The sequence below is a fragment of the Lissotriton vulgaris genome, chromosome 4_1 (genome assembly GCF_964263255.1).
Source record: "Lissotriton vulgaris chromosome 4_1, aLisVul1.2, whole genome shotgun sequence".
Lineage (NCBI taxonomy): Eukaryota > Metazoa > Chordata > Amphibia > Caudata > Salamandridae > Lissotriton > Lissotriton vulgaris.
This window is the reverse complement of record NC_141691.1, coordinates 1,680,011,666-1,680,037,756: the sequence shown is the minus strand read 5'-3', so window position 1 is coordinate 1,680,037,756 and position 26,091 is coordinate 1,680,011,666. Positions and strand designations below refer to the sequence as shown.

At 43.9% G+C, this 26,091-nt stretch overlaps 1 protein-coding gene across 2 annotated transcripts in view; it reads left to right on the top strand.

Annotated features, from left to right (window-relative positions):
• The window catches only part of LOC147724402 (regulator of microtubule dynamics protein 1-like), a 363,899-nt gene that overhangs the window by 125,363 nt on the left and 212,445 nt on the right, over positions 1 to 26,091 (top strand). For both annotated transcript variants that reach the window (XM_086965961.1, XM_086965963.1), the window contains exon 2: positions 24,076 to 24,193. In XM_086965961.1, the coding sequence (XP_086822087.1) occupies positions 24,076 to 24,193 (118 nt within the window). The remainder of the gene's footprint in view (positions 1 to 24,075; positions 24,194 to 26,091) is intronic.

The following is a 26,091-nucleotide window of genomic DNA, read 5'->3' as shown; positions in this document are numbered from 1 at the left end:
TGTAAAGAAGGGTGAGACAGGGACACTGAACATTCCAATACGGGCTCGCCATAGCAGGCAGTGAGAGACATTACCTCTGGGATGAGGCCAAGAAAAGGGGGCAACCTGAGAGCTATCCTCTCCCCCTACAGAGGTATTGGGTAATGGGATTTAGGACCTCTGCAAAGTTGGGGTGACGGTAAGTTCTTACACCGTCTTGCAGGGACATGGGAGGGACCTATGGTAAATTGGGAAAGTTTTGGTTTAATTTGTTAGTTTGTTTTTTCATGTTCTAAGGCACACTATAGACTCATGTCAGCTACTCCTATGGGGCTACACCACTATTCAGACCGTGCAGCACACACCACCACTGCAGCACATGGCCACTGCTCCTGACACAACCTACCAGGACCTGATATGCATGCAAACCCTACCAGTGATTTCCTGGAACGTCAATGGTCCCTGAGATAAGCTGAAACGCAGGTTAGTCCTCCAATATCTAAACCGCAAGGCACCCGCAATAACAGTGCTGCAAGAAACCCACCTGACAGGGACGACATGTAAGGCACCCGACAGATGGGGCTTTAAAGTAGCGGTGCACTCAGAATTTATGACCGGCTCCCGCGGGGTGGGGATTCTTATTAAAAAACAATACCCAATAATAATTAAGAAGACCTATACAGATGACCAAGGACGTTTTGCGGCGATGACGTGTCAGTGGGAGGGTAGAATGATCAATACAGTCTCGGTTTATCTCCCTCCGGAGCTTCATTCAGTGACATACAGGGAGCTTGGAGCGTTTCTTTTACAGCTCCCACAGGGCAATTTAATTATATGTGGTGACCTCAGTGCCACACTGGACGATACCCTGGACTGCACACCCCCAAGACACCAGCACTGGACGCACTCAGCCCTCAAGGACTTTTTAGAGGCAATTGGTCTCACGGATATTTGGAGACACCGCTTCCCCATACGCGACACTACACGTACCACTCAGGCGCCCACAGCAGCTTCTCAAGAATAGATCACATACTAGCACCGGCGGGTGAAGTAGATCATTTCCTAGAAATCTCACATCTACCAAGGGGCATCTCTGATCATTCTCCTATTAGCACTCTATACACATAGTAGACCACAACCCGCCATAGGACATACCCTATATATCCCGGATACTTGAAAAACCCAGAGATAGAGAAGGGATTATCGGATGCTACCACATACTACTTCAACGAAAATGCAACTTCGGTCCCATTGCCGCTTACACTGTGGGAGGCATACAAAACGGGATTCCGTGGGTAGGCAATTTCACTGATAACACATCATAAAAGGGAAAAAACCCAGAGAGTTGAAACACTTGAGCGGGAAATAGATGATCTAGAAAAGAATAAAGGGCACGATCCTTCTGATGCTGCTGCACATCAGCTGCTCCTCCAAAAACAAGAATATAAAGACCACCTTTGGGAGGAAACTAGGACACGTCTTTCTGCAACACAGCACACAATATATGAAATGGGCGACAAAGCAGGCAAACTGCTGGCCTGGCTCAATAAACGTGAAAAAGCGGATAGATGAGTGGCAGAACTTCAACTGCCTACGGGAGATACCACACAGAACCCACAGGACGTGGTGGACCTCTTAGCGCACCATTATGAAAAGGTTTCCTCCTCCACACACACAAGAACGCAGGAGGAGTTGGAGGTCTTCCTCCGAGATATCTGCCTCCCTAAACTCACAGAAGATGAATCCCAACTTCTGGAAGCAAAGCTCTTGGGGGATGAGCTAGCCCTGGCTATTAACAAAATTCATTCTGGGAAAGACTGAGGCCCTAACGGGATCCCCATAGAATAGTTTAAACGTAACGCTACGACGCTGGCACCCTATCTTGTAGCAATGTTTGAGGCAAGTTTAGAGGTGGGGGAATTACCACGGGACCAGAGAATGGCAACCATAGTGGCCATCCGCAAACCTGGGAAACCACAGATGGAATGCACCTACTATAGGCCCATATCGCTGATAAATGTGGAAGCTGAAATATTGGCCAAAACGTTGGCCAACCGACTTACGCCTTACCTAGCCAAGTTAATACACCCAGACCAATCTGGCTTCACGCCGGGGAGAAATACGGCCCTAAACCTAAGACGCCTCCACTGTGTCATCGGGCGCAGACATACTATATAGGAACACGCCATTGTGCTCTCATTAGATGCGAGAATGGCCTTCAATACGAGCGAGTGGCCCTTCCTGTTTGCTGTTCTCAAAAAGTTGGGCTTTGGGCCAACGTTCTGCTCCTGGATAAGCCTACTTTACACTAATCCCCTAGCGCATGTAGTAGGAAATGAGCGCATCGCCAAGGAATTCCCACTACATCAAGGCACACGACAAGGCTGCTGTTATCGCCACTGCTCTTTGCCCTAATATTGGAACCCCTGGAGGCATGGGTGCGACAAGACCTGGTCATTCGCAGGCTCCGCTGGACTGCTGGCTGCGAGGATCGTATATCTCTGTACTCAGATGATATTCTCTTATAGCTAGCCTCTCCTATAAGGTCTTTGTTGTGTCTTCTGTATGTTTGTGAATCCTATGGGAGATTCTCAGGTTGCACAAAAATTGGGCGCAATCCTGCATGGCACCCCGCCGCGACTACCGGCTGGATGCAATGTTACAATAGTGACGGATCACTTTAAATATTTGGTGATACACATCACACACGAACCAGAAGTTTTCACAACTGTAAATCTCCAAGCACCCCTGCAACGGCTCGAAAGAGACACTAAACACTGGCAGTCACTACCACTGACACGCCTGGGAAGGGCAGCGCTCTTCAAAATGATGGCGCTACCACGCTTTCTCTACACCCTTCAAAATACGCCTTTCCCGTTTCCCCAGTCCCACTTTCGAGGCAGAGGTCACAAAGCTTCTCTGGGATAACACCAGCTCGTATAGCGTTGGCTAAATTGTACCGAAAATGGTATGACAGCGGAATAGCTCTCCCAAGCATCTAGACATATTATTGGGCATCCCAACTAACGGTAATTAACCACTGGCTACATGTCCCTCACACAGACCCAGCTTACGGACTAGATAGGGTGGGACTGGGAGGCGAAGGCCCATACCGTGCACTGTACAGCAAACTGCGGCGCCTGCTGGGCCCGACGAAACACATGCTCCAGATATTGCATACATTGCGTAGAAAACTGGGATGGCACAACACAATCATACAAGTGATGCCGCTTTGGGTCACAGATAGATTGGGCAGGCTGGGCAAGAGTAAGGAGTTTCAACACTGGGATGCTAAAGGCATCTCCAAAGTCAGGGATCTCTCGGTACGAGGGAAGAGGCTAACATTTGCACAAATCCAATCCCAATATGAGATGGCACCGACAGAACTATTCCAGTATTACCAAATAAAGCACGCCTTAGAGGCAGCAATCCCACCCGACACTAATCTACCTGAGGCCTCACCACTAGAGGATAGACTACTCACAGAACATATGGATAAAAAGGCAATCTCCATGACGTACAGGAAAATTATTAATAACGCGCCTGACCCCATGCAAAAACTCTGTGACAAATGGGCCGAGGAGTTGGGAGAATTAGATGATTCGGACTGGCAGGACGCACTAGCTTCACCTAGGGAGGTGGCAATCCCATCCAGACTCCGCCTGATATAAATTAAGATCCTACATAGTTTATTACACACGACCGTCACTTTACAAAATGGGGAAAACTGATAACCAACTTTGTTTGAGGGGTTGTGGGGCGGTCGGCACATTTTTCCACACTGCCTGGGACTGCCCTGCGATAGCAATATACTGTCGATCAGTAATGGACAAGATCGCACGATTCAGTGGCAGTCCAGTGTCGCATGAGCCTAAACGCTGCCTACTGAACATATGGGAACCCACAGACCTTAACTCCACAAGGCAAACATGAGCAACCTTAGGAATGATGTTCGCTAAAAAGAATATCGCTGGACATTGGGGGGCTATCGCCGCCCACACACTGACGGAGTGGTGTAAAGATATGGATTTGGCTGTGGTGGCGGGAAAGACTGTGTATGTACGCAGGGGCTGCCCGAAAAAGTGGACACAACTATGGGAAGGATGGAACACTTATAGAGGAGGACTGTGCACCTTACCTATCATACCCCAAGATCCAGAAGTATTGTAATGATAGTATTAATAATGTTGTAATGTGATAAACATGGACTGTTTTACTGTACACCTACGACTGTGCAATTGAAGATAGACATCCTTAACTGTAGCTCTACCAAACCCACTACATGTAATGATGCATATTTGTAATACTTTTTATATGTGCCATTTTCCTTGCGGAAAAAAAAGAATTTGTTTTAAAAAAATGATAAAAGAAGTTGTGTGTCATCCACTTAAGAGAGCGGAGTGAACCCATGATCTCTAATGATCTTAGCTAGAGGGGCCACAAACATTTTACAGGGTAGGGCTAAGACAGGAGCTGTGTGGTGCCCCCTTTGTGAGCTTCATGATGCGGTAGCGGAAAGGACCCTGGTCCAAAAACTTGCATGCCATTTTAGTGCCACTGCATGGATCCCATTCTCATTCAGTCTTTGGAGCAACCTGTGGTGAGACACAGTATCAAAAGCTGATACCAAGTCCAGCAGCACTAACAGCAGAGCCTTATTATTGTGCAAGGCAAATCTGATATAGTCTGTAACGCCTATAAGGGTGGTTTCAGTGGAGTGATAAGGTCTGAAACCATACTGATAGTGATCGAAGCAGCTTTGGGATTCCAAGTACTCCATGAGCTTAGGGGCTTATTATGATTGCGGTTTTCCCGCATCCTCCGGGCCGGCGGAAGCCACTGCCGGCCCGGAGGATGTTGGAAAACCGCTGCGGAGCCTCCACAGACCCACCGCCAAATTAGGATGGCTGGTGGGTCTGGTATTCCGTCCGCAGCTTTTCCACCGCAGTCGCCTTCCGACCGCGGCGGAAAAGCTCTAACATGTCTGGCGGTGTCTATCAGACACCGCCAGGCATATTAGGACGTCTGCACTTCTATGCTTTTCCACAGCGGCTTTTCCGCCGTGGAAAAGCATACAGACCTTCACTTCAGGGGCCTGTTGCGGGCCCCCTGGGTGAAGGGGTGGTGGGGGGTGCACATGGGGGGGTACCTATGGTACCCCCCTGCATTTGCGTGAACAAAGCAGCACGCAAATGCCGTGCTTGCATTTTTAACATTGCGGCGGGTGCAGCTTGAAGCTGCACCCGCCGCAATGTTAAAGATAGAGGATGTGACCGCCACCCTGGTGGTCACATCCTAATCTGCACAGAGGGAACGCTGCAGCCCATGCGGACGTTCCCTCCTACTCTGGGGTCGCGGACGGACTCAAGTCCGTCCGCGATCCTAATGACCCCCTAAGTGTTGATATTTCTTTCCAGAAGTTTACTCATAAGCGGAAGGAGTGAAATAGGGCAGTAGTTTGCTAGCTCTGTTGCGGATACATGTAACTTCTTAGGGATTGGAAGCACTTGTGAGGAAGTTTCCCTTTACTCGAAGAAGCATTTAATATGGTAAAGGTGGAGGGTGCTAGTTGCGTAGCTAATAAGGCAAATAAATTGGCTGGCATAATATCGAAGGGAAAGCCAGATTTGACTGTTTCCAACATTTTTTCAACTTTTGATACCTGCAAAGCCGGGAAACTTTCCAAGCAGGTATTCTTCTCCTTCAGGGATATGGACAATAGGTCAGTAATATCTGGAGGTTCAGAGTCTCTTGGAAATGTATCATATATTTTGTTCATTTTTTCCTCAAAATAATTGCCAATGTTATCACATAATGCTTGAGAAGGGGATATGATTGATGCATGCAGTTGGATTGGTGAAGGAATTGAGGAATTTATATAGTTCTTTAGTGGAGTTGCCTGCTTTGTTTAACCTAGAGGCAATATGGACTCTGTGCTTTTTAAGGTCGAGCCTAGCGCGCGGGCGCATGCACTGCTCTGCGAGGCTTATTGTAACTGCTCTGTGTGGGTCTGGCGCTCCCCACGCATTGGGTTGGCTTTTGCGTGTGCCTTTCAATAATGAAAGCCCGCAAATGGCTAAAGGCGGGTGCATGTCCCACCTCTTTTGTAATGTTCCCTCCCAAAGTGTTTTGCCTGCGGGAGCGAGCAGTGGCGCACAGGATGGCAGCTGCATTCCTCGTGGGTCGGGTTACTATCTGTAATGTTCACTCCCACTGCGTTTTGCCTGCGGGAGCGAGCTTGGCTCAAAGGACACAGTGTTTAGAAATGCACAGAAGGTTTGGTTTGTTTTTGTGCCTCTGCATGGGTATATTAAATTGATATTTTATAAGCTACGTTTCACTCCATGGGTCTCCACTGCTAGTATTTACGATTTACCCGTTACCTTTTTACCCTCTATTTTCCCTCTCTTCTTTACATAGCACGAGGTGCTTGGCATGAGGTATTTTATATTGAACTGCTTGATTGCTATACATTTTTGTTGTTTTCTGTATTTCTTCAAAGAAGCAATACATATATAAATTGAAGGAAAGAAGTAAAGTTTTGGATATGTGTCGATTTATGTCCGTCAGGCAATAAAGACATATCTCTTCCCGTCACTGTAGGTTCCCTGAGCTCTTTCTGGTGGTCTTTCCATATGACTGTTATTTGCGCCGGGACGCCCCTTTGCTAGGGTAGCTGCGCTCTCTACAAGCTGTATAACATAACATAATAAGCACATGGATTCTGCATGCACAGCTGTGAGGATAGTTCCCACCTGTGCCTGGCATGACCGGTGGGGATACAAGATCTGCCAATTCCCAGTGCTGCGTAATGGGTCCATGGGGGGGCGGCACGCAGCCGAAGCCCGCAAGGTACATTTAGCAATAAAGTCCGCCATTTAAGAACTGTTTATTTAATCTGTTTTAAAGCGAGCACCCAGGCTTTCCCATTCAACGTTTGCTGCTGGCAGAGGCAAGAGGGTAGCGGCAGAAGAACATAGTGTGCTTTCCGAAAAGATTCTTTGTACCTCTGTTGTACTTATGTTTTTGTAAATGCCAAATGTTCCTGTACTTCCTCCTGAATTATTCATCTGTCTTGAGATGTGAGGAGGAGAAATTCCTGGGCTTTGCCAATACTGACCTTAAACGCAACCCCTGGGGGATACCACTGAATGTCAACATGACCCATATAGGAGCACCGCCAGCTCCTGGGGGTGACTGGCATCTGTGCTTATTTATTTATCATGGTGTTAATGTACGCACTTAAAGTAGATGTAAGTACTGCACCAATTAGTCATTTTTTTGTTCCTCTAATATGCATTATTTTTAGGCATGAGTTATTGAGGCGTGGATTAGTAGGGGATCATTTTATTAGACAAATGTAGGGCTGGTAAAATGGATTCTTATAACTGTCATACTCCATGAAATATGCGTTAGTTCCGTCTTTGGAATAAATGGACCTTAATGGAGTAGCTTTTTTACTAAATATATTAAATGAAGAATGCCTACTGCATATTATAAAGATATTGTGAGTCAACAAGAAGTTTCATGACCATATGCAGGAACGGAGGTAAAAAACGTCACAGTACTCTGAAGTGACTCGCAATGAATGCCCTTACAATGTACAGGAGAGGTGCTTCATTCTTTATAGTGCATGGTCACACATTGAATAAATGCAGAATCTGTACTGCCGAAAAGCATGATGAAATAGTAGTTTAGCATACGTCACTATCAGACGTGGCTGTAGCCCTGAATGCTGGTTGATATGGTAACATGGGGTTCGATTCAGCTCCACTCCAGTCTGCCAAACCCTAAGTGTCACCCAAAGTGAATGATAGTGAAATGAAATGAAATGAAAAATTGCACTTGTATAGCGCATAGCTACCCGGAGGCCTCGCAGCGCTTGTGAATGATTGCTTAGTGCGGGCTCAGGGTAGTTCAGCAGGTATTGGCAAACAAGTGCGTTTTCAAGGCTTTCCTAAAAGACATGTGGTTGCTGTTTCCTCGAAGAGAAAGAGGGAGGGAGTTCCAAAGTCTGGCCGCCGTATGGGAAAAAGAGCGGCCTCCCCAGCGGGCTTTCTTAACTTTGTTGGACATTGCCAGCTGAAGAGTGCAAGAGCGAAGGGAGCGGGACTGGACATATGGCGTAACCATTTGGTGTAGAATTGCGGGGCCCGTTCGATGGAAGGATTTGTGTAAAATACACATAGCCTTAAATTGCACTCTTGCTGCCACTGGGAGCCAATGAAGTTCCTTTAGGGCGTTCTTAGCTGACTGCCAACGGGGAAGATTGTAGAGTAAGCGAGCCGCACTGTTTTGTGTGACTTGGAGCTTCTGAGTGACGGCGATCGGGACTCCCATATAAAGAGCATTCCCATAGTCCAGGCGGGAGAGTATCAGGGCCTGGACCATGACCCTCCTCGCCTGGAATGGGAGCAGAGGGAGCACCTTCCGCAGCATCCTCATTAGCCCAAAACAGGTGGCGGCAGTCTTGGTAGCCTGGACCGAAAAGTCCAGTGCTTTGTCGAGCCAGATCCCGAGGCTCTTTATCTGGGACTTAGGGACGGGAGGCGGGCCTAAACATGGTGGCCAGATGGATGCAAGGGCAGAGGGGGAAGGATTGCCCAGTAGGATTATGTCTGTCTTCTCCCCATTGAGTTTCAGACAGGAAGATTGCATCCATCTGGCAACAGCCTCTAGACAGGGGCCTAAGGTGGGGGACGATCCCTCAGAGTGGTCTAAGGAGACCACCAGTTGGGTATCGTCCGCGTAGGTGACGATACGCACACCAAAGGGATGGACTATCCTGTCTAGAGGTTCCATGTAGGCATTGAAAAGGGTAGGACTTAGGGAGGAGCCCAGGGGGACCCCGCACCTAAGTGGATGTTTGGGAGACACCGCCTCACCCTCGAAGACCTGTAAGAATCGCTCATCCAGGAAGGATGTCAGCCATTCCAGGGCCGTGCCCGACATGCCCATGCCCGCCAGTCGGTGTAATAGCGTGGCATGGTTAACCGTGTCCAACGCGGCGCTGAGGTCTAATAGAATGATGCCGACTTTTCCTCCCCGGTCCAGAACGGCTCTCGCTTCTTCCGTTACCGCAAGGAGGGCGGTTTCGGTTCCGTGCTGAGGGCGGAACCCTGTCTGAGAGGCACGCAGCAGGCTATTGGACTCTAAGTAGTCCATTAAGGTGTTGTTAACGTGCCTCTCAAGCAATTTGCTCAGCCACGGAAGAAGAGAGATAAGGCGATAGTTTGCCAAATTGCTCTGGTCGAGGTTGGGCTTTTTTAACAAGGCCTTCACCATCGCACACTTCCAAAATGGTGGAACAGATTTGGAAGTGATAGAAGTGTTAAGAACGTCTAAGATGACCGGACGAATGACGTCCATGACCTTGATGAGGGTCTGAGGTGGTGCTGGGTCGTAGGGAGAGCCGGAAGTGATCTTAGGGATCAGTCTATCTAATCCAAGGGTGTCAAGAAGTGGGATTTCATCAAGCTTACAGGGGACAGAGGAGTCATGGGTAGTGAAGGGGAGGGATTCCAAATCATCCTTGATGTTATTAAATGAGGAGTATATGGTCTGCTTTCAGGTAATTAACTTCAGCAGTCAAACCGATAAACATATCGCCATCATTCACTTCCTGTTAGTACGAACACTACATTTTCAGTGAAATATATTTTAGGTGAAAAGTCCGAAAAGCCACAATGTCTTTCATTCTTTAAACTACATTTGAATTTCTGATTAGAAACCTGACTTATACTATGTCATCTGGCACTTGCAGGAAGATTGTGATGTCACAACAAAAGTGTAGAAACGTATAAGACATGGATGTCTGCAGTCCCTGTATAAATTCTGTCGATAATTGTTTTTTTACAGGTAACTTCTGACGTAAGAACATAACATGTTTTCCAAAAAGATCCTTTGAACTATAGTTGTACATATATTTTTGTATATACCAAATTAACTTCTTCCTGAAAATGCCATTGTGATGGCGTTGCCATGTATTATACGAAGCAACGTGCCCTCTTCCGTAATTTATAACGATATTACAATTCACTTTGGAGTTCCATGACCTTGTAAAGGAACTTAGCCTTTGGCCTCATTCCTCAATATGGCCATGACTCTGCTCAGTGACTAACAATATCCTTATAATAAAAGACTGGGGCTACCTTATCCTTATGGTAGAGTAGCTATGTCAATGTGGTGATTTGTGATGTCTCAAATAGACTGTAATAACAAAATTAATCACCAGGTTCTATACCGTTATTACAGGATTTCATGTAGTACACATAGTTGCCTCTCTGCAATTGTCCAAATTCTGGCTAGTATAAGGAAAGGTAACTCGAGATGCATACATCTTAATGTAAGCTATAATAGGTATGTCCTTGCTACACAAAAGGTAGTAAGCGCTATATACATGCAATTACAATACAATACAAAATAAAACTAGACGGTCAGGACATGGATGTTAGTGACAGTCCAATGAATCTGCATACATCTTTATGGCTGTTCCGTATAATTTTGGGAGTGTATAGTAATGTTACCCCAGGGTTGAAACAAATGGACGTGTCGGGTTGCCCAGTAGTAGCAGATGCTACCTCTGCTCTCCCATTGCCCAGTCAATGCCATTTTTATTTCTCATCTCACTGGTCAGGAAGGCGGCAGCGGGAATTCATGCCCTGCACCATATGGATAGTGTTCCATAGATAACTAAGCTGGTAGATTCTACTATGTATGTACTTTACTCCAGGAATTGTTTTTTTAGGTCGAGCCTAGCGCAGAGCGCTTGCGCTGCTCTGCGAGGCTTCTTGTAACTGCTCAGAATATTGCCAACTCTTGCACTTGCATGCAGTCTGAACACTGGAGCTGCTTAGCCAGGATCTCGGAGGAGGGCACGTTGGGAATAACTGAAGCTCGCTCTGCAAGGCAGAGGCGCACTTATCTTCCTTGGTCACTGCCCGAGCACTGGCAGACCCTTAGCCTGCTGTTGGCAGTGTCTCGCCTGACAGTGCTGCTGTTCATGTTCCCTCCGGCTGCAGTGTGCGCTGTCCGATCCAGTGCAGAACTCTCCTGGCTGCCATATGCAGTCAACTGGCCCCTATACCTCACTGCAAACATGATGTCAGAATCCAAGGTGTAGCTACCACCACCAGAGGCAATAACCAGGGCAGCGCAGGAAGCAGATCCCTTCATGGGCTGCTGCTATGCACATACACATGGGCTGTGGTAAAGCTGTTTACCATCGTTCTTTCGCATAACTCCTTGTTTACGTGCAGAAACTCATGTACTGCAAGGGAGTTGAGACGATTAACGTCTTTGTGAAAGCAAGGGAATGTCTTCAAATGTATCCCTTGCCTGTGAGCACAATTAAAACTGAAGAAGCCTTTGGTGTAAAATTGTAGTGTAGCCTGCCGTCATCCGATGTTCTTACACGTATTCAACCCCCCCCCCCCCCCCGCCCCCCCCCCCACCCGGCTAGTTTGCATCCTTAATTAATGTAATTACTGGGAAAACATTGAAAAAGCGCAACGTGTTAACAGCCAAGGAAGTTCTATTTTTATGGCACGATGAACTGAGAAGGATCAGCTGACACTAGACCATTTAGATTTATATTTTTAAGTTTGCACGTGAAATCACTTGGTTGACATTGTTATATGAACAGGACCATTTACAATTCATATTCATTGTGCCATAATTGTATTCATTGTTTTATTAGGTAATATTTAATTTGCGTTTATTTTTATTGACATGATTATTCGTTGCACGCATCTTTTAAAACATGATTTAGTTATGCTTTGCCAATATTTGTGTTGCAACATGTATAATGTAAGTGTTTTGCTTATTTTCATCAGATATGGGAACAAATCACATGTTTTTAGATTGACTAACCAGCACCTTTTTAAAGCTCATGTCACGTTTGTTTTGAACTAATTGCATTTCACCAATAGTCTGACGAGTTGCAGGTTATCCGGCCTCGGTGAGTAAATTGAGTGCAACTCTGCTTGGAGGAATGTTTGCCCAATCTTCAGTGATATGTATTTATTTTTAGATGTTTTGTAAATCTCTTGCGTTACCAGTACCATTTCAGAGCACTGGCAATTAAACAAGATTATCTAGAAGGTATACCTATCTAGAAAGTCCCAGTGTGTTATTTAAAAGCCAGGCATTGGAAATACATTCCCACAACATTGAGTCATCTATTAACCCAATAGAGTGTTATCCCCCCCAAAAAATCGCATAATGTGATACCCCTCTTCCTTGTCACTGCCCCGCTGGTGATATGAAATCCCTTTGTTTGCCTCGTGTGCGTACATTTTATTCTTGAAGGGTGTGTTTGCCAAACAATGGTGTCAGTGCGCTTGAACCTTGCAGTTGGGGCACGGCGGTGGGCAGTGAAAGGGATTACTAGGCAGAGAGCCAGGTCTTCCTGAAGCTGAGATGCTGCTCTTTACACAGTGTTTGCCCTCGTCTATTTTTTGCACCGTCTCTTATGTTGCTTATTTCATTATCTTTTCCCCACACCAGACTGATCAGTAGTAATTCATTGATTTCCTCTTGTGCTTTGTAAAGGCGAAACTGAAGGAGGGGCATTGATCTTAAATGTTTTTAGGGCTCTCCCACTAACGTGAATTTTGTTTAGGAATTTAGAGATCTTTGTAAATTGTGTTTAATGAATTGTATGTGTCCGAGGGTGCCACCTTCTTTTAACATGTATAGTATTTTAACTATTTATTATGTTGTAGAACTTAAATTGTCTACACTATCTGGATCCCGATTGCGTTTTGTATTGTTTAAAAGACTATGGTCTAAATAAACAAAGTTTTTTCTCTCTCTCTCTCTCTTGTGCTTTGTTTTTATCAATTTATTCCCTTAATAAACTGCTAGCTCAAGACATACTTCCCCTTTGTCTAGCTGACTGTCAGTGAAAACAATAGTCTGTATTGATTCATATCCCCATCTTTTCTGGAACAACCATGGACCTCGTTGGGATTGTATTGCCAGCGACTTAAACGTCAGTTATAGGAGGAATCAAAACTCGACAAACATACCTTGGCTGCAGCAGAGTTCTTTGTATAAAATAGGAACTTAGTGAACCGATTCGAGATTATGTACAACCAGGACACCTTTTTCTTACGTAATTGCATGCTTTCTAAACTAATTTATTTAACTCATTCATCAGGCGGGAAGGAAAATGTGGCGTCTTAGCTGTTTGGGACTGCAAAAAGTTTGAAACCTGAATTACGACCACGTGCTCTCTGAAGAGATGGTGTCTTTAGCTCTTTTCTGAACTGCATGCATCCTCTGGTGACCCTAATATGCATTAGCATGTTGTTCCGAATTCTTAACGCATGCTTGCTGCTGATTTTTTATTTTACTTATTTTTTATAATTTTGGGTATTACTGGCCTAGCAGTCTGGCGATGCCCTGGCTCATTCTGCTGGCCTCTAGAGGTGTTCAGTTTTTTAAAACAGCATGTATGAGATACTATTCTTTGCTGATTTATACTTAATGCAGCAGGTCATCAAAATGTTTTAGACTAGTAACAGCATCCATTTTTAAATGCATCACAGCGTGCGAGACGTGAATGTATTTGTACAGTATTTTTAGGAGACTTGTGCCGTCATAGTCGGTTCTGTCCACTGGTGTACTAGTGGTATTATCAATACTAACAAGTAGGACATCGCCATATCTTATACCTTAACCAGCAGCGTTTCACCACAGCTGTTGCTCCTGCACCACTGCTTGTACATCTTTCTTCGTTTTTGCGCATGAGAGCCCCTCCAGATAGCTAAGTTCCGGCCAACAGTTGTACAAAAAACACTTAAAAACACTTAATTAGTTGCTATGATGTACCTATTAGTGTCAATTTTCCCACGTTTAACAGGAGTGAATGTTAAGCACCTAGGATAATGTGCTGCATGGCTAAACACTTATAAGGTCCCAAAGGCGAGACCTATTGGCTATGCCAATGCTTGTTATATTCTTGTGGTACAGAGCTAAGGCAGCTTTATAAATAATTTTCTCCTACACAGTTTGCGATTCATGCCATGTCTTTTCCAATGTTTTGCAGTTGGCCTTTTCCCTACGAAGCTCAGAAGTATACCAAGCTGTGCATTTTATTTGGGGATTGACGTGCTGTGGTTTTAGTGGCGCAAGAATGTCTGTGGCAGATTTTATGGCCTCATGGAAAATATTTAACCTTGTGTTAATGTCCCCTGGTGCTTCAAATGTAGGGATATACAATTTAACACAAAAGAGTCTTGTGTAATCTTCTGCCATTGTCTTCTAAGATTGCGAATGGGATTAGTAGGGGTGCAGATAGGCCGGTTGCTAGTAATTCAAAAATTAATAAGAAAAGGACCCGACCAGTTCGCTGGGCAGGGCAATTCTGCAAATATACAGGGTGAGTTGGAAAAAAAAATGTCCAGGGTATGCCTGGCCGAAAGAGTAGGGCCATCATTAATCTTACCAATCCTAAGGAGGCCATATCTGCAAGGAAGTGAACAGAGTCGACATTTGCGCTATCTTCACTGTGCATATTAAAGTCCCCCAGCACCAAGAATTCCTTGAAAGGGATAGTAAGAGGAGCAATTTTTTCCATCAGTTTTATAGTAAAGTCCTTAAGTAGGCCCGAGGACGGTAAATAAGGGCGCCCTTCCAACAATCCTGGGGCGTGCATTCGATCTTAAAAATACAAATTTCTATATTATCGTTTAAGGTGGCGTCAGTAATGGACTTTCAATGCTTCTTTGTACACAAGGGCAATGCCTCCACCCACTTTAGGCATCATATCCAGTCTTAAAATACGATAATTTTCCAGAAGAGCTAAAGTAATGGCCGGTAATGAGGATGAAATTATACTCCCAAGCACACGTTTCAAATTATAACAGGGTTTCCCTTTTAGTAAAAGCAAAACAATAATGTGGAGACAGGATATATGCAATTTCTTTCGTTTTCTTGATCACGCCCTATTCAGGTGTTTTCAGCCACAACCAACACGTGTTTCGTCGCAACAGGGTGTGATCCAGCGACTTTTCTGAAGTGAAGCGAATGTTACAGTCATTGTCATTCATGTATTCAATAAACTCTGTATGTTTTGTCTTGGTGCCTGTCCATATCATTATACAGTCGGCTATGTATCGTCCCCAGTATAGAATGGAATCATTCCATTGTTGGCCATCTGGACCCCAGATTCTCCTATCCTCCAGCCATCCCATAAAGAGATTAGCGTATGAGGGAGAAAATCTGGAGCCCATAGCCACTCCCTGTTTTTGTCTGAACCACTTATCCTGGAATAGGAATACATTGTTATCCAGGATAAGCTCCGCCATCTCAATGAGCATTTCTGTATGTTCCATGCACTAGCTGCCCTCCTGTTTAGCATCTTTCTTATTGCCAAAAGCCCAGCCTCCCTCCTGATGCTGGTGTATAGTGCTGTAACGTCTAGGGTAACGAAGTACATAGTGTCATCCCAGATGAAGTCCGTGTGATGAGAGCACGGCCTCGGCCGCACCGATGTTACGTCATCTCTCTCGATCTGCACCTCAGTCCCGAACCACCAAAACAACCCGGACTCCACCCCTTTCTTTTTCCCTACAGGAACCAGTCCTAACGCGGAACACAACGGAAGTGCCTCTTCGTGACCCCGGAAGACCCTCCCCCTTTCAGGAGGCGGATCACAGAAAAGCCGGAAGAATCCGAAACACAGCGTTCAAGCAGGAAGACTCGTGGCAGGAGACGGCGTGCGAAGAACCCCCGGAAGAGAGAGACGATCCGGAACCAGGAGACGAGGTCTGGACGGAGGACTGGTGGAGTCCAGAGGAGGACGCTGGAGAGCGGCCGCAACTCAAGGACGGAGTTGCGGCGGGCCAAGTGAGTACCAGTTCCGTGTGTGAATAGTAGGCGTTAAGAGAGTGTGTAAATAAGTAGTTTATATATATGCACGTGTATAATATAGTCCCCCCCCCCACGATTCACTGTACACTGTATATAGGTTGTATATACGAGTGAGTGGCACTATCACGACTGTAGATAAATATCCTTGCACGTCCTGACACCAACGTCACCCTATTTCCTATCCGAACTATATCTCCGTCCCTCTTACCCCCTCCCGTCCCTTTCCTCACATTCGTTCTAAACCCAACACTCCGGTGAAGGAACAGGATCTTGTTCTTAGATCCACCGACAGAGCTAACGGCCCTCTTTTCTCTCTCCTTTTTCCCCCCCTCCGAGGACCACCGTCCGAGAGCTGAGCCTATCGAGACCTCGAGGACTGGCCCGACTACCGTCAAGACCCACGGCTGTCCCTGGAAGACCCTACCCGGACAACTTCCTTCCCCGGAATCAGAATCCCAGCCCTTTGGAACTCTCCACTTTCTTGTTTCACCTTTGTATAATAATAAACACCGGCTACGAGATAGCCCACTACATACGGCCTCCACGCCTGTTATTCCGGTCCGCTACCCCCACCAGCCCACAGTCCGACAAGATACCTAGGATGTGTTTGGTATCTCTAATGTACAAGGGTAGGTTTTTCACTAGGGGATTGAGGAATATGTCCACGTACTCTGAGATTCTTTCTGTTGGTCCCCCAATGCCCGAGATAATAGGTCTACCTGGTGGAAAGGGTGAGGTCTTGTGCACCTTTGGCAGAGTGTAAATGCATGGGTATCTAGGTTTATTGGGTTTCAAGTATGTTAGTTCGTCGTCGTCCATTAATCCCAAGCCATGCCATCTCCTAAATTGGATTATGATGTACTCAGTTAGTGCCCACATAGGGTTGGAATTAAGGGGTTCGTAACATTCAAGGTCACTCAGCTGGGTAAAGATTTCATTGTTATAGTCTGTAGTTTTCATCAGGACCATGTTACCCCCTTTGTCCACCTCCCTTATTGTTAAGTCCCTGTTCTCACACAGTTCCTTTAGGGCTTGTCTTTCTCCAAATGTAAGGTTATCTCTTCTATTCTTTGAAATGTCAATTTTATCCTCATGTTTATCCAAGTCAGCTAGTACTAGTTTGTGGAAAAGCTTTATATTGTTTCCAGATGTTAGTGTGGGTGACCATTTTGATTTCTGTTTTAAGTGACTGGATATACTGTAATCACCAGTTATGCCCAGATCTCTCATAATCATCTCAGATGTAATTACTTCATCCTCACATTCACTCAAAGACATTAGCAATTGTGTGTCTAAAATGTTCTGGATACTCGTTTCGTCAGACACTATCATACCCAAGTTCTTATGCATTTCTTTATTTTCAGTACACATGGAATCAAAGTGTTTTTTCAGTTTCAGACAACGTATAAATTTAAATAGGTCAACTTTTAAATTACATACATCTCTAATAGTATTTGGGCAGAAACTCATTCCTTTTGTGAGGACAGTACTCGCATCTTTGGATAAGCAGATATCGGACAAATTTACAATATTTCTTTTGATTCCAAGATCTGGTTCTGACAACCTGCCTCTCTTCCCCCTGTGCCACCTTTTTTTCCCCTCCTCGTTTTCCTGCCAGTGTAGGGCGTTTGAACTCCCTGTTCCCTCTCTTTATTCGTCTCACCTCTAATAAAAAACTGTTGTTCCCACTTGCTGTATTGTTGTTTTCAGATTCACTGTCCTCAGTGTGTGCAGTGTCTAATGAGGTGGAGCTGGAGCTTACAGATTTACTCTCAGTGGAGCTACATTGATTCTCCTTTGGAACCATGTGATCATATTTCCGAGCGAATGTAAAGATTCTCCTGCTAGTGTAATCTTGTTCATCTCTCCTGAGCTTTCTAGCTTTGCGAATTTTGATATCTGCAACATGATTTAAGATGATATCATTTAGGATGGCATAGTTCTTTGCTGCAACGTCAGGTAAGTTGAGATCATTGATCTTAACTTCTAGTATGACTATGTCCTTCTGCAATTGTGCCACCTTCCTTTCGCAATTCTATATCAGGATCCCCATTAGTCGGTTAGAGTTATCGGTGAGTTCTTTCTCCCAATCTAAGAGAAGGTCCTCTTCCAGGTCCTCATACGTAGGGATTATCTGAGATTTCAATCCTCTAGGTATTCTTTTTACCCTAATATACTGCTTTAATGTGACAGCATCCCACCATCGTGATTGTTCACTCTTTCTCATTCTCTCAAGTTTGACAAATGTGTCTTTCATACCCTCTGTTTTTGACTTCTGGCCACCTTGTGCTATCATACTAAGAGGTTTATTACTCGATATGTGACTAAATAGATCCTCAGCTTCCTTGTCCCTGGTCAAAATGTCATCCTCACAAAAGGAATGAGTTTCTGCCCAAATACTATTGGAGATGTATGTAATTTAAAAATTGACATATTTAAATTTATACGTCGTCTGAAACTGAAAAAACACTTTGATTCCATGTGTACTGAAAATAAAGAAATGCCTAAGAACTTGGGTATGATAGTGTCTGACGAAATGAGTATTCAGAACATTTTAGACACACGATTGCTAATGTCTTTGAGTGAATGTGAGGATGAAGTAATTACATCTGAGATGATTATGAGAGATCCGGGCTGAACTGATGATTACAGTATATCCAGTCACTTAAAACAGAAATCAGAATGGTCACCCACACTAACATCTGGAAACAATATAGAGCTTTTCCACAAACTAGTACTAGCTGACTTGGATAAACATGAGGACAAAAGTGACATTTCAAAGAATAGAAGAGATAACCTTACATTTGTAGAAAGACCAGCCCGAAAGGAACTGTGTGAGAACAGGGACTTAACAATAAGGGAGGCGGACAAAGGGGGTAACATGGTCCTGATGAAAACTACAGACTATAACAATGAAATCTTTACCCAGCTGAGTGACCTTGAATGTTACGAACCCCTTAATTACAACATTATGTGGGCACTAACTGGGTACATCATAAACCAATTTAGGAGATGGCATGGCTTGGGATTAATTGACGATGACGAACTAACATTCTTGAAACCCAATAAACCTAGATACCCATGCATTTACGCGCTGCCAAAGGTGCACAAGACCTCACCTTTCCACCGGGAAGACCTATTATCTCTGGCATTGGGGGACCAACAGAAAGAATCTCAGAGTACGTGGACGTATTCCTCAATCCCCTAGTGAAAAACCTCCCCTCGTACATTAGAGATACCAAACACATCCTAGGTATCTTGTCAGACTTCAACTGGGATGACACTATGTACTTGGTTACCCTAGACGTTACGGCACTATACACCAGCATCAGGAGGGAGGCTGGGCTTTTGGCATTAAGAAAGATGCTAAACAGGAGGGCAGCTAGTGCATGGAAACATACAGAAATGCTCATTGAGATGGTGGAACTGATCCTGGATAACAATGAATTCCTATTCCAGGATAAGTGGTTCAGACAAAAACAGGGAGTGGCTATGGGCTCCAGATTTTCTCCCTCATGCGCTAATCTCTTTATGGGATGGCTGGAGGATAGGAGAATCTGGGGTCCAGATGGCCAACAATGGAATGATTCCATTCTATACTGGGGACGATACATAGCCGACTGCATAATGATATGGACAGGCACCAAGACAAAACTTACAGAGTTTATTGAATACATGAATGACAATGACTGTAACATTCGCTTCACTTCAGAAAAGTCGCGGGATCACACCCTGTTGCGACGAAACATGTGTTGGTTGTGGCTGAAAAGACCTTAATAAAGCGTGATCAAGAAAACTAAAGAAATTGCATATATCCTGTCTCTACATTATTGTTTTGCTTTTACTAAAAGGGAAACCCTGTTATATTTTGAAACTTGTGCTTGAGAGCATAATGTTGTTGACAGCCTAGCCCTTGCCCTGTGGAGTTTAGTGGTTCTCCACACCTTTAAGCACCGTTAACCTAATCAAGAAACAGAAATAATTAGTGCAACTCAAACCTGTGGCGCTGAATTCCCTATACGCACAAACCACCTCTTTGTTTCCGGTAATGAGGATGTTTAAGCCAGGTCTCTGTGAGAAAACCTAAATCCGTGGATTCAGAGTTCATTAGATCCCATAGTTCAGTGGCATCTTTAGTCGGGGATCTAACGTTGGCTAAAAAACCTCTCCAGTTATAAATGGAGATTTGGGCCGCTGGACTGCCTATATACAAGGGTGTGTCTGCTGCTGACCTGGTCTTATCGGGGACATTCTAATGAACATGTTGAGCCAATAGCACCTGACCCACTTTAAGACTTTGAAAGTGGCAATGTTTGCACATGAACGGCCCCTCAAGATTAGAAAATGGTATGGTTCTGTAGCATGTATCAGCTGCATTAGCAGGCTATCTGTCCCGTGTTTGTGTAGTAGCTGAGTAGATGCGCCTAGGAGGGGAGGCTGGGGCACAAGAGGCAGGGGTCCTGGCTCCGGCGATGGCTGGAGGATACATCCAGGATTCAAGTGCATGGAGGCTGAATCTGAAGGGAATTCGAAATATCATGGACAGATGGGGGGGTCTGTGCTCTAACAATCTGTTTGCCTCCTGCTTGGATCATCAATTACCAAAATACTTTAGTTTGAGATCAAACCTGGCACTATAGCAATAGGTGCATTTATGCAGAAGTGGAGAATGGAATACAATTATGCCTTCCCAGCATTTCATGTCTTTATGAAAGAGATGACACAACTTTGGAGGGTGGTAGCAGTCATGTCATTCAAGACTTTCCTACTCAGAGCTTTGAACCTGTATAATTCTCACCACCAGTTCTAAAATGGAATTAAGCATTTCCTAGCTAACATGAAGGAATGTTTCAATCCTAACAAAGACACCAAGGTGAAGATTATTCCAGCCTGCACTATGATTAGTATTAGTATATATGATGATTGTAGAACTGGAACAGTGCTGGCTTGGAAATAGATTATTAAATGGGTGATTCATAGGTCATTTGTTTTATTTTTCATTCCTGGAAGTAGGAACAGAGCAGAAAGGAGTGATGCACAAGAAGAGAGGACTTTGAGCTTCATGCTGAAGCTCTTACTGCAAAGTTAAGAGAGAGAGGATATCAAAAAAACTCTTAAAGCATTCAATGAAACCAGCCTGGTGTACCCCTCGAGAACACCTACTAGTCAAGTAGCATAAGCCACCAATGGACCTTTTGGCCTGCGTAACCACCTTCAGACCATACACTACCTCCGTGAAAAAGATCATGAAAAGCAATTGGCACTTAATTGAAGGCTCTATAAAAAACATAGGCCAACCGCTATTTGCCCTTAAAAAGAACCGCAGCATTGGGCAACAAATTGTGCGAGCAACAGATTCAGAAAGCAAGCGCACGGACACTCTCCGCTCCATGTTGAATCTCAATCCAGCACAAGGACACCACAAGTGTGGGAATTGCTCTGTTTGCAGTATGACCATGGAAGGTAACATCTTCTCTGATAGCCAGACTAATTTGCAACACAACAAATTTACCAACTGCAAAACTCGGAATGGAGTGTATCTATACAATGTCCATGTCCAAAGATTTATATAGGCAAAACCAACCAAGAGGTCAAACAAAGAATTGTACACCATCGATCACGGATCAAAAACACAACATTGACGCCCCCTATGGTGAGCCACTTTGTTAAAATAAGCTCACACTGATAAAGACTTTAAGTGGACCATACTCTGTTCGATTTTACCCAATCCTCGAGGAGATACTGAAAGCTTACTATTACAGAAAGAAGCATACCTTATTTTAAATTTTGACACAGTACACAAAGGGTTAAATGAGATGTCGGAAGCTGCAAGGTTTTAGTTTGAATTGTAACTTCAGTGCCCTTTACAAATTAATTCATCAAATGACATGCTTCACTTAGGACTACATTTTCCATAATACACATGCTGAAAACTGAACGCTCTAACAAATCCATTTCAGCTTTTGTTTGTCACTGGTGGATTCATATCACTGCAGTAGTGGCGGAAACAGGTTTAGTTCCAGTCAACACAATCGCTTTTACACGTCCTACTGAAACAGTGAGTTGAATCTGTTTAAAATGTTTCCCCAGAGATGAGCGTCTGTTAACAAGCTTGCGGCCTTCATTGTAATGATCGTTCTAGACAATAATGTAGCCATTTGTTTTCAAACGCTTGATGCAGAGGGAGTTTGCGCTCTCGATAGTTAGATTTCAGAGCGTGTATTCTATTGGACTGAAATAGTGAGCTCAATTCGCTTGAAATATTTTCCCTAGAGACGCGCGCCGATCAATAAACTTGCTACCCTCATCGCAATCTATGCTTGACACGACAATGTATTAGTTCCAATTTGAACGCTTGAGTAAAGCAGTGGAGCGTTCGTGATCGTTAGATCCCAGAGCGTGTATTTTATCACTCACCAAATACAAGCATCCTGTTTTTAAAGAAGACCGCTTGATACCAAGATCCACAGTTTCACTTAAGATCCCTGTTCGACTCACTCTGCGCTAGTTTAATCCAAATGTTAAAGTAACCGTGTAACGCGCTCAAACACTAAAAACATTCACCTTTCAATGGAGGGTGTACTATGCATTCGTACTTTCTCTAAACAGGCATTTAAACTATGTATCAGAATTGACCTACCAAATTGACACAGCGAACGCCTGTTTCCATCTGCAACTCAAAAATTCCACTTGATGCAGGCAAGTCTTTTGATTATAAACAATAAGTAGGTACGCTTTATCTCACATGAAACACATTCTACTTACGATCATTCCTCTTCCTGAACAGGCCTTAATAATTTTTCCAGTGCCAGCAATTTCTGAAAAAACAGAGCAATCTGCAACCATAAGAGGTACTTTTCTTTATGTGCCAGGCGTAACAGTGGAAAACTAACACACCACAATTAAGTTGGTGGGTGCTAGTAACAAACACCTTGTCTTTTCTGATTTTCCCCAATAGACACCACCACGTCCAAGTCCTGATGAAAACCCCTTAATGGTTACAGGGTTGGAAACGCGTTGACGACAGCGTCTGGGAAAAGTTAACCATAGGCGCTTAGTGAGAAAGTCTAATTAATTTCCCTCCTATGTTGCCCCAAATCTGATTCAACGGTCCCCCAAAGCTAGGCATACAGGCAGTAGATATTGCAGTGGTGTGCAAGTTTCGACTTGCCACTCTGCTTGTTTGCTATTTTTGATTTATGGATTGCTGCTTGGATTACCTTTTTTGTTTCTTCAACTGTACACAACATGCTGATGTATTATACACATTTGTAACTCATTGTTTATATGTGTTATTTGTCTATGTAATTCATGTGTTGAAAAACGTCATTACTTTGTGTTGCCCTAATGTTTGACATGATTTGAATGTTACTGTATCTTATGGAATATTTAAAAAAATTGTGAAATAAATCACACAAGCCTATGAATTGAATCCACTGACCTGGCGTTGAATACGTTCTAATCAGAGCTACTGGATAATCTTGTTTATATAATCAATAAAATCTCTGCAGTTCTGTACAACATTGTCGCAGAGAAATGAAAGTGGCCTGGATAGACAGACGACTGTTAAGGACTGGGATTCAAATTATTCTATGGGGGTAGAAGCTATTTTTGACCCTATCCCACATCAAATTAACGCCGCTCAGAAATCATAAAATGTACATCATAGGCAATGATATGATACGGACCAAATTGTTCTTCATTAAGTTAGTTCCTCACACATTTATTTACTTCTTTCTACAGGTTAATTTTGGCTTTATTCTTTTTCGTTGGCAACACTTAAATAGAAGTGGATGTGTGTACCCAAACTGTCAGGCTGTGGTATCACAGTCTTCCAGAAGAATGTTAAGGGCATTTGGTTCCCATATACAAACATATTTTCAAGAGCACATTTATCATGAATTGTTTAAATTCACTTCAGTACAACATGGACATTTCTGTTGGCTTACACTACTTGGTAGAAGGCAGCCACAAGGCACCCTAGTGGTGGAAGTTGCTCTTTGGAAGATTATGTTGAGATCAGATAATGTAAGTGCGATCATACCAGCATTGTAGTTTTCTAGGGTTCCTCCTGTGCCTATTATAAAAGTTTCACGAAAATCAAATGTATCAACCCTTATCCTATAGCTGATTCATAGTATTTATCTTTATCTACAACCTTGCTTCTCCTGGTATGGTTTGAACAAATATTGAAACTTTTTTGTCTTTTGTCCCCAGGTCCTTTGCCAATCGGTTTCCTTTAAAAGAGGGTTTGTGCTCTCCTCACTGTTGTGTTTAGGATATGAAGCTTACCAGGGATTGTCGGAGTTCGCTCTGGTGCATGCCAGTTTTTCAGGTAACTCACATGATTCTGTGCTCTGTTCATGTTTTAATCGCAGCCTCCCATTATAAGCATTGGATGCTAGTTTTTATTTCTGGAATTTGTTACAAGCAATATCTTCTCCAACAATTGTAGTAGTTTATGTTATAAATAATGAGGGGCAGGCGTTACTTCACTAAAAAGATTCACACTTTATGTTTGGGATTTTAGTCATCAATTGCTTGTTATGTATTTGTAGTTGTAAATCCAGATAGAAAATAATTTCCTTCATTTTCTGCTTGATGATCTATGATTTGCTCAACATTACCTTTACATTGATCATCTTCCTTTTTTAAGTAGTATGATTAAAATTCCCATCCTACCTTCTCAGCCATCTTGACTCAGATTCTTAACTATGTATCAACAAAGGCAAAAGGCAGCAGGGTAAAGGGCAACTGCAAGACCTAGGCTAGTCACAAAAGTACTTAACACTCATATTGCCCACCTCAAATGGCCAGCTGCCACATGACCACAAATTAATACAGAAGAAAAGGCTGATGAGATGCAATACACAAGATCAACAAGAATACAGTACACACAAAGCAAAGTTCATTTAGCAGGCGTTGTGGGTTTATGTTGCAAGTCTTTATTTTTCAAAGATCCTATGTACACATGTAGAAACAGCCAACGTGTTTCAGCCTTCACAAGGGCTTCTTCAGGGCAAATAAAGGTCATGAAAATTTGTATGCTAGTGTAAAGAATCCAGTGATAAATATGCTTGCAAAGCGTCCCTCTTGGTGGATGTTGTCTCCAGAAATGAAGGCCTTATGCCAGTAGCGAGTACCCTTGTATCCTTAGCATCACTGCTGCTGCTGGACACGGCTATCACAACATACACGGATAACTGGATTACATAAGTACTTTTACTAAAAACACTGGAGGCTTATTTATACCATAGGAGTTACTTCTCCGCTTTTTGGAGGCAACATATATTATACTTGGACTAAGGATACAAGGGTACTCGCTTCAGGCATAAGACAGGGAGTACCCTTAAAGTCTATCCTCTTATTAAGCAGCAGCCAATGAAGCACCACTAGAGCCTTAGCCACTGAGCTTTGTCTAGGTATTCCCAGCAAAAGATGAGCTGCGGAGTTCTGCAGAATTTGTAGTTTGCTAAGAAGACGTTTTTTTAAATTGATATACAGATCATTACAGTAATCTATTTTGGATAGAGTGAGGGCAGTTACCACTAGTTTCTTCAGCTACAAGGGAATAAAAGGTCAAATCTTTCTCAGAATTACTAACGTAAAAAAGGCGTTTGAAGTAATGGCATTCACCTTTTTGTCAAACAGCAGATGGCTATCTAAAATTACCCCCAGATTTTTCACCTTAGTGACCGGGTTTGGAATGTACCCTGGCTCCTCCGGCCACCAATTCGGTGACCAAAATGAGGTATTATTTCCCAGCAATCACTCCTCGGAATTCAACTTTAGACAGTTGCATATCATCCAGTTCACTTTTTGCATGCAATTGCTGAAGGAGGCCAATGACTCTTTATGGTTAACAGCAACTGAGAAAGTAATTTGCATGTCATCAGTATAGCAGACAACTGAAAAACCCAAATTTCTAATCGGTGTGGCTAGCCGAGCCACGGAAAGATTATACAGCGTCGGGCTAAGAGATGATCCATGCGGAACCCCACAAGGGAGAAAAAAAGAATCTGAGCCGCAGCCATCAAAAGACACTGACTGCACTCTGTCTGTGAGAAAGGAGGCTAATAATGATAGAGCTGAGCTATGAATACCCAGGGAATCAACACGGTCAATCAGAATCTTATGATTCACCCTGTTGAATGCTACCGAAAGGTCAAGAAGGATGAGCGCTGCAGAGTGCCCCCCTCAAGCGATGCCCTTAAGCACTAATTGCAAAATCTG